The following is a 10097-nucleotide window of genomic DNA, read 5'->3' as shown; positions in this document are numbered from 1 at the left end:
CCCTTTGTATCGATTCCCCTGTTGTCGTTAGCCACGCCAACGGTCACCGCGATCGTTTAACTGTGAGCGTCCCGCCCGAATTAGCCTTTCAATCTCGTTCTTTAAAGTGAAACAGTCTCCGGTGTCGTAACCCGCTGAGCGGTGGTACTCGCACCACTTTGTTTTGTCCACCACCACTCGAGGCGGGTCGGTCTCCTTCTCACCCACCTCAACAACATGCGTCGCTTTGACCTTCCGAAGTAGTTCTGTCAAATGCGCGTTTAGACTCTTCCCCGACTCCTCTTGTCGGCGGGAGTCGGTCTGATGCCACGGGCGACGACGCTCGAAGCTTTCCTTCCTAGGGTACAACGGTTCCTTCGCAGTCCTTTCCCCTGACTTTATCTTCTTATCTCGCCGCTGAATCGTTTCACGTATTGCTTTAGATTTTCCCTGTCCGACTGGCGCACGTTGTATAAGTCCTCTATCGCAACTTGCTTGCTCTTGCTCGCGGAAAACTGAACAAGGAACTTTGACGAGAAATCGCGGAAGTTCGTGATAGATACGCGAGGCAAGGTCGTGAACCACGCCATCGCTGTGCCTTTAAAAGTTGACGGGAACATTCTACATTTCACCGCGTCAGAAGCTGCACTTATCACCATCTTCGTGTTGAAATACAGCAAGTGCTCCTTGGGATCGGCCTTGCCACTATATGCTTCCAGAACGTGGTTCTTCATGATATCCGGAATAGCCACCTCCCTCACCGCTGCTGAGAACGGCTCAAACTCCGCCACGGCTTTGGCTTCCCGCTCTCCTTCATCTTGTTGCTTGACACGATAATACTCCAAATGCTCCTGTAAGCAATCGTTCCGTTGCCGAATGTCATCGACACTTCAGATCAGACGTTGCCAATCTCGACCGGTGATCGGAGCTTGTAGCGGCGGTGTTTCTCCCCGTGAGGCTCCTGGCGAGTGTGTTGGTGACCTCTGTTGCTCCGTTGAGGACGGCGGAGAAGGCAAAGGAGGTGTTGGAGAAAGAGGAGGTGGAGGCGGTGGAGGTGGATGAGGAGTCAATTGCTCGGACTCGTCGAGGCGGACCTGTTCCCGTCGTGGCCTGCCTCTAACGCGACGCGGTGGAGAACCGCGCCGCTGCTCCTGCTCTCCGTCGCGTCTCCGACGACGTGTCTCCATCAGATTTCACAAGTGAACCAAGAATTACACCAAAATTCCAGAAAACCGAAGAGAATTGCACGGAAAATCGAACTTCTCTTAACCAAATCACAATCCACGTAGTCGGGGAATCGAAGTCTACCGATCCCCACAGACGGCGCCAAATGTTCTATCCAAGAACATAGAGATGAGGTACGGTACCCATAGTGAGAGGATCGTGATGTGAGAATCTAGAGAGAGTAAGAGCGTAACCGCTTAGAGAGAGAAAGTAACTGAATTTCAAGTTTGTATTTCTCAAATGAGCTAAGAGTCCCTTACAATTGGTAACCGCTCCCTATTTATACATTCGGGGTTTGGGCTTGGCGCCCTTAACTTCTCCTAATGGGCCAGTTGGGCCTCCCGGGAGAAGGCCCGATTCCCTGGCTTGCACGTCGCCCCAGGCTGGCGCACCTGGGCGAGGGACCCTAGGGTCTCGCCCAGTCCAGTTTGCGACGTAATTGTCCGTCGCTAACTACCTGTCATTTTTATATCAATTCCCTCTCTAGTTTATCAATGGTAGAGAGGACAAAATCCGTCGCTAATTTCCCACTGGGTAAATGACAAAATTTTTTTTAGCAGATTTTTTTTTCCCTGTACAATAACAATTTAATTTGATAATTTTCCCCAAATTGAAATAATTCAAAATCTACATTGATTTGAAGTTTCATATTTAAGATCATGTTCATCAACATACATAACCATAGTAGTGAATCCATAGATAGTCATGGTAAAATGTCAAGCATAATTAAAAACATAGTGTCAAATACATATGGATATTGTTTGTATAATTGAGGAACTATGAATCTGCATTCAGCAGTGTTCAAAATGACCTGATCGGGTAGTTCATCGATAATCAATTGCATTTTACCAGCCTGAACACAAGAACAAAAACAATAAACTATTAAACTAGACTGCATTCTCTAATAATGTGACGTAAATGCTTGAGGTGGAACAGTTAGTTGAAGCTATCCAACTAGTCTATAAAACTGAATCAGCACTATTCTGTCACTTTTTTTTGCTTGGCTCCTATGCAACAGATTCTAAGAAGCTACTACCCAACATAGATCTCAGAATAATGAAAATAAAAAGTAAAAAGACTGTTATTGGACTAAGGCGTATAAGAAGTAAAGTTACTTACATTGAAATAAACCAGGCTAGCAGATTGGATCACATATTCATGTAGTGAAACCTTTATCATGTTTGGTAAACCACCACAGGCAGAGGAAATCTTAAATCCTTTCTTATAACCTTCAGATTCTACAACTTCACTTCTCTCTGTGAATAAACCATTAATTGCAATAGCTATAGAGGAATTACTCAACACAGGATTGCCGACAAAAGAAACATTTAGTGCAGAAGTTTTGTCTAGTGGGATTTGCTTTGGAAGAGACTGCAAAAACTTGTCAAGCTTTGCTATCCCTTCATTGATTTTCTCCGAAACAGCCTCTTCTACTGAAGATGCAATATTCCCTCCAAAAGCATCTACTAGCCTGAAATGAACATGAAGAAAGTTAATGACATAATATCTTCATTAAATTTATATAGAAGTTAATGATTGTTGTGTTATCAGTTAATGTTTGAAAGTTAGCATTTCCATGGGAATTTGAGAACACTGATCACAAATAAGCAAAGAAGAGTTCTCCAGAAAGAACATGTGAAAAGTTATAAAAAAATAACATGGTTTAAGAAGATTGCTTGCAATTGGTAAAGCCAAGCTGTCCCGCCATCCAATTTTATAGATAAATCTCCCACATAACATCCATAATCTAAGAGACTCAACTTAAGAGTTCCTTCTTGGTTCTTTAAATTTACTGTAAGCCCTACTTGCATGCCTTTAACCTTCCAAACATAGCACAACACAACCGAGTGAGGGATATTATTGATTGAAAAGCACATGTGTGTAGTATTTCTGAGTGCCTGAGTAAAAAAACCTTGATCTTAAAAGCTGTACTGGTTCCTCTTGGCTTGGTGTTTTGGTTCTGGTAACAGCTGGATCTACAAGAAGAACTAACTGGTAAGCCTTCATGTCATCAAAAATTAATTATGCAAGGGTAACTGAAATAAATATGACACAACATGTGAACTGATTTGAGAGATTGCATCAATGTGACTGAGACATGTCAATTACCAAAATAAGTTAATCAAGCACTGCCACTCTGCCAGTATATCACACTTCTAAAATATAGAAGGCTAACTAGTAAACTAAGGAGCCTAACACAACAGAACAAAAATACAACAGAAACGAAGACTAATGATAAAACAAGAAGCATAAAACTTATAACTAATAACAACACCCTCCAAAGCTGCCAAGGCACGGCTGTCCTCTCTACCTAACAGGAGGGTCATGAATCTTCCTAAATCGAACACCAAAAACTGAAAAACAACTGCAGTAATACTCAAAAGCTTAAGAGGGATCTCTAGCTACTCTATGCATTTGATTTAAAGGGGGAATTGGGGGGATCACTAGCTAAAACACAACAGAGGCTCCAAAATCAAGCATATCCCAAACAAATAGGAAGAAGAAAAAAGCAAATTACTTCAAGAACTCCTCCAGTAGAATACTTCAAAACTCGAAGAAAAGTCTTGGGCCTCTAACCTTTAGAATTTGTTGCAGGAATCACAGTAATTAGCATGTTATTTCTGAAAAATTCAATGAATGTGAGCAACCTTTTGATTACTTCATCTATATTTCCACCACCTGTTCTTGAGAATTCAGAACAACGTAAGCAAATGTTGCTTCCAACACAACATCCTGAGCAGACAATAGATGCAGCTCAAACACTGATAATCTCTTTATTCAGCTGGACACCACACTTAGAATCTTATATATTTGACTAATTTCTAAAATCATTGGCTTTAAATGTGGACATTAAGTGCACGGCAAAATGGGAGTAAAAGAAATAATTTGAACAAAAATACAAAACGACATAATTAACTAAGAGTCTTCAAAATTGCACATACCTAGTACTTTAGAAAGTATAGACCTTGAATGAAATTTCTGAGTTGCGAACCAAAGTTACCTGAACAAACACGGCATCGAAGATTATTATTTCTTATAGCACACGCAAAAGTAACTAAACAAATATGAAGAGCAATAGGTACATATACAATTATACATTGGCTTTGACTAAGGTACAACACTAATGTACTGGTGCACAACTTGTACTTATGTAGTTTAATTGTGTGTAATTAAAACTTGTAATTTATCACTAAAACTTGTAATGAGACTGTTACATCTTTGGGATAATGAATAAAGTGGCAATTGTTATATTTGGAATCAAGGTTCTCCGAAGTTCTAACATCTCATGTTGCCTCACACCCAAAGCTTCAAAAGACATACAGTTTACACTAGGAAGAGCAAGAGTGGTAACATGAAGTTAGATGAAATATAATTCAATATGGAGGTAATTGTAAGAAGAACGTGTACCCAGATGCACCTTAAAAGATTTACAATTCTTATTATTAAAAGAATTCAAAAGAAAGCCTCAATATACATTCTGATTTTTTTACCTTTGAAAAACAAGAATAGGCATGGACAAAGAGCATATGCAAAAATAAAGCAACTGAAACCTGGCTAGTAGTGCCTCGGGTGACCACCGGTTTTTCAACAGAAACCAAGAGACCATAGTTTATAGCAACTTCATGTCACATTTACTTTTCTACTTTAACTCAAACACTAATGTTTGCAAAACACAGGATCAATTCACTCAGTGTTGCCCAAAAATCTAACTTGTCGGCTATAACAGGATTAAGTAAAATCACTTATCCATATCTGCAAAGAAATCATACGTTCTTTTTACTTCGTGCACCCTGAGAGTTAAGACAGTCCTAAAAAATGAAAACAATTTTGCAAGCTTTGCAATTGGTATTTGTAAGAAGATTCTCTATCGTATCAAACTAATGATTTCCTATTCTAAATTACAAGAATCTCTCACTAACTTTCAAATTATTAATTAGTTGACAAAAATAAAAAAAGATTCTCAACATATAGAGTAGGAAGAATGAAAATTAGGACAAGAAAGCACATATATGGTGAATGATATGCAGAATAATAAGAAGTACATCTATATTACTTCCTAAAAGTGCTTGACAAAGTATAAAACTAAAAGAAAGTTTGCATAGACATTTATTGGACAAATTAACCTTTTCCAGAAAACGAAAACCTCACTTATTATCTAAGCTGATATAGAAGCACAGCTTTTGATACTACAACATACACCCAAACCGGAAGAAATTTGCCTTCATAAAGTTCATACAGTTTCATATATAGTACACACAATAAAGTAATCACTTAATAAATGAATGAAAGATTCCTAATGTATAATACACAAGTGAAATATAGCTGATGTAGATAAATAGTGAGACAATGTTTTTAAATCTGTCCATAGTCCATCACTAAGGCCCTGTTTGTATTTCATTTCAGTTCGTAAACGAGGCCAGTTTTCCCCTTTCACATTTGGTCTCTTGGAATGTGCATTCCCGTGTTCCCATGTGCCAAACGTAGTTGCAAACAGGAAAACAAACAATCACTAAGTAAGAGCTCTCCACATAAAGATCTACACTTTAAAAGGTCCATCCCACTTTTCATATCAGACTCCAATTCTCCCCTCAATTTAGAGTAAAACAAATTTCAAAGCTACAATAAAAAGAAGTCTTGAACCAAATCTCTGTCCAAAATTCACACAAAACAGCACAACAAAATTAGCAATTAGCATAAATGCTGCCAATTCTGTATGTTTAAGTTTCAGGTCACAGAGAAACATCAACGAGAGAATAGTAGCAACGCTGAGTTAAATCTATAATGAGTTCATAGTGGTTGATCACTGGGTTAAATCTGATTGTAGGAAAAAAATGATCAAATTAATCAATTAATTTGGAGTTGAGATAAACTTACTTTAATTTGAAGTTTTTTTTATATCAAGGCATCATAAAGATAAACTTACTTTATGATGCCTTGATATAAAAAACTTCGCGGCTGGTGCCTGGTGAGTCCCTCGTTTTGCTGCTTCAATCATATCCTTGCTCGTGGGCCGAGAAGTTTTAATCTAGTGGGCCGAGACCCACCATCTAAGAGAGGGAAAAAAAAAAGATATGAAGAAACACGATTTTCATTTTCAAAAAAAAAAAAAACTTCATTTCAGTAGTAGTTGTCTATTTTATTTACTTATGAAACAAAATATTTTTCTTAAATTTTCAAAAAAATTAAGAAGAAACGACGGCGTTGAGATTGGATCAAGCCAACAAATTTGGAGGAACCTCCAAAATCCACACAAAATCACTCAAACTAAAAAAAGTCTTTGTCAAAGAATTGACGACGCTGTTACCGGACCGGTGAAGAAAAAGAAAAAAAATATTAAATTTTGAAAGCAATAAATGACAACCATTAAGAATAGTGACTAAAATAGAACAACAACCACCATGACTCGAAGAATCAAACAAGACAAGGAGCCTCCTCTGCCAAGAGAAGTAAGAGAATAGGTCCGCCAACACCAATTGTTGTGGCTAGGACGTCCCCATTTCTGTTACGTGCAACCATTCCAAAGCCTAGCCTCCCACAAGCTCTAGGTTATCATTGAATTGTCCCAGGTCACCTCATCTCTGAAATGTCGCCTCAAGCATCTTGGGCATCCACACCTAGTGCACACCGGTCCCTCCGTGGAAATTGTCGCGCGATCCTACTTCATGATGTATGATACACAGATGCACACATGTATCAATCATCAGAGCCGTGAATAGACATTTGGAGTCTTAAGGAGAAAATCATTTTGGGGCTTAAAGATACTTAATATATCATATAGATTCTCAATTTTTATATTACCCTATCTAGGTTTTTGAGCTGGAAAATTATTTATCAGAGTTTTATAATTAAACATTTCCAACTTTTCTCTTTCAATAAATAAATTAGCTAACCCATTCAATGTATCTTGTAACATTGTTGACCTCAGATATGATTCCATTTTGAAAAACTTCTTTCAGCAATAACAACTGTTACATGGATTGTCAAGGAAATTCTATAGGACATAGATACTTTGGAAAAGAATCTAAAGTTTTAATATAACTGAATACTTATATGGAAGTGTTAATTTCTTTTGTTAATATTTCTGTTAATACAATTAGCAAGAAATTTTCCTCTTCTAAAACTTATCAGCACATAAGCATTAACTAGCTCTACAGTAAAAAATACCAAAACCTCAAAATAAGCCTCAAGTCATAATTATAATTTTCAAAGCTTCAGCTTCATGAGTAACAAAACACATTTTTCGAGAGCTCTTAATACCGACAACAAGTTTTGTGAAGATTATTACTCAAAGGGTTAAATCTTCATAATTAAAATTTCATAAACCTATACTTTGCAAGACCAAAACCCATTCTCTTGAAGATCAATATGCTAGCACATTGAAGGGGTCCAACAGAAAAAACAAACATAGCCTCAAACTTTTTCAACTTCATTTCTCAAAATCGGCAAGGTTTAAGGTGCAATACCATGAAGGTCTTGCACCCATGCCATACATGCTAGTGCCAATGGGATGACACCACCTATCAATGTGTAGGATGAGATACCTGTTTATTATGTTTAAGTTTTTAATTTTTTTAATTTTAATTTGATTATCACACTAAAGTCTCTTATTGTGTGTCTCAATCCTTCTCCCTGAACCTTCTTTGATTTCTTCACCAACAAGTGTGCAACCGTAGCCAACTCCGACCAGCCACCTCGATGGTTGCTGTAGGATTCTGGCACGATGGTCATTTTTCTTCCTCTTCTTTTTTGTTTTTTCACACACCACCTATTCTCTGTTATCCATCAACAGAACACTATATAATCAATTATCATCAAGATTATTGATATCATGAAATAGCAAACATAAAATCAATTATCATCACCATTTGCACTACATAAGCCTTTGCACCGACTTTATCATTGGATCTGAAAGTTCAAAGACTAAAATCCATAAAGGCAAAGAAAAAACCCAAAATATTTCCTCCTCTCATTGTGAAAAGAGCTTTGCCTTTTCAGAATTAGTCCTCTCCAAATGAACCAGATTTGGGTGTTGGATTTGTTCGACGATGCAAGCGATAGGCTTTGGATCTAGGTTTCGTTGGTGGTTTGGGCGATGGGCTTCAAATCTGGCGGCGAGGAAGAGGAAACAACGGTGTGGCGTGGTGGTTATGGGGCTCAGCGATCGACAGAGCTTGAGTGATGGCTGCTCCGGCGAAATCAAGGGAAAATAGGGCAAATCTGTTCGTGGTGGCTGGTTGATGGAGGTGTAAGATTGTGGAGAAGCACGATGGAGGCGCAACAAACGAGTGAGAAGAAAGGAAAATCGATGGAGAAGAGCTCGTCGCAGAAGAGCTCTTCGGAGAAGAAAGGAAACGCAGCGTAGGGGCGCTCGCCAAAGAAGAAATGAAACGGCTGAAGGAGCAGAGAGAGGGGAGAGGAGAGTGAAAGAGAAGAGAAAAAGGAGAAAGAGGAGAGGGTATTTTTGTACTATTAGTGCATTTATTGTTTTGATTTATTTTTTTAACAAGTAAACATGACTTGTGATAACAGATTTTTTTGATCTTGCATGGTGCAAGACCAATGATGCAATTGCACCCTGTAAGCCGCCCTCAAAACCCATCAATTTTTGCAAAGCAAAACCATAAACAAGAAGACGTAAGCATCAACTAACACTCTAATGAAGACAACATCAAAAAGAAAGAAATCCTTGGCCTTAGCCTCTTAAAAATGCACCATGAGCCTACCAACTCAAAGTTCAGGATTATCCTTACCTTATGAGGAGAAGAAAAAAAAAGTCAGGAGAAGAAGATTGATGGTGGTTGGAGTGGATGATGGGGGCGGGTTTGGTGGTGGAAGTGGTGGTTGTATGTGTTTCTCTTTTATCTTCTTAACTTTCTTCTCAAATTCTCTCTTCAAACACAAGGTGAAAAAGTGAATGAAAACTGGACTGGGCGAGACCCCTGGGTCCCTCGCCCAGGAGACCCGACCTTGGGCGGGGGACGCACCATGACCTTGAGCCTCCCTTCCCGAGGCCCAACTGGCTCACTTGGGTAAGTTAGAGGCGCCATAGCCCAACGCCACCTCTATAAATAGGAGGGAAATACCAATTGTAAGGGACTTTTAGCTCATTCGGAATAATAATAGCATTGAAATTCAGTTACATTTTCTCTCTCTAAGCGGTTAGAGCTTCTCTCTAAGCATTCTCATACTTTGGGTACTACCTTCCCTCTCTATGTTCTAGCACGGAACATTTGGCGCCGTCTGTGGGGAACGGTAGATTTCTATTCCCGGACTACGTGGATCGTGATTCAGAAGGGTGGAGCTTGTACTTCTAAGCGATTGTTCGCGAGTTTTTTCGAAATTGTGATCAGAGGAAGATTCTTTGATTTTCTGTACAGTTTCTTCCGTTTCCAAGTTTTTCCGGTGAGATTCTCCAATTCCGATGGAAACATGTCGCAGACGACATGATGACGATCCAGAGCATCGGCATGTCTCACCGGCACGCTGCGTTAAGGGCAGGCCACGACGTGCGCAAGTTCAACGAGAGGAGACGGATCAAGTGACTCCTCCTGCGCCGCCTCCACCTCCTCTTTCTCCAACACCTCCGCTGCCCTCACCGCCGTCCTCACCAGAGCAGCAGAGGTCACCAACGGCGTCAGGAGAAGAGACTCAGGCACCTCAGGCACCGATCTCCAGTCAAGATTGGAGGCGTTTGATTAGCAGTATTGATGACATACGACAGCGTCTCCTCCGAAGATGGTGATCAGCGCCGCTTCTGATGCGGTCAAGTGTAGGATGTTTCCAGCCACATTCAAAGGAACGACAATGGCATGGTTCACAACACTACCACGAGGATCCATCACGAACTTTCGTGACTTCTCGTCCAAATTCCTTATCCAGTTCTCGGCAAGCAA

The 10097-nt window shown here is 39.8% G+C and overlaps 1 protein-coding gene across 1 annotated transcript; it reads right to left on the bottom strand.

Moving 5' to 3' along the window:
- Nucleotides 1-1869: 1869 nt before the first annotated feature.
- On the bottom strand, nucleotides 1870-4040 carry LOC130735343 (putative BPI/LBP family protein At1g04970). The gene is made up of 4 exons (XM_057587382.1): nucleotides 3781-4040; nucleotides 3116-3179; nucleotides 2323-2674; nucleotides 1870-2056 (listed from the first exon to the last, which is right to left on the bottom strand). Exons 1-4 carry the CDS (start codon nucleotides 3815-3817, stop codon nucleotides 1907-1909), a joined length of 603 nt encoding a protein of 200 aa, XP_057443365.1. The 5' UTR covers nucleotides 3818-4040; the 3' UTR covers nucleotides 1870-1906.
- Nucleotides 4041-10097: the final 6057 nt, after the last annotated feature.

This window comes from Lotus japonicus, chromosome 2, assembly GCF_012489685.1.
Source record: "Lotus japonicus ecotype B-129 chromosome 2, LjGifu_v1.2".
In the NCBI taxonomy this organism is placed as follows: domain Eukaryota; kingdom Viridiplantae; phylum Streptophyta; class Magnoliopsida; order Fabales; family Fabaceae; genus Lotus; species Lotus japonicus.
Note: the sequence above shows the minus strand (reverse complement) of the source record. Positions and strands in the feature narration are given on the sequence as shown.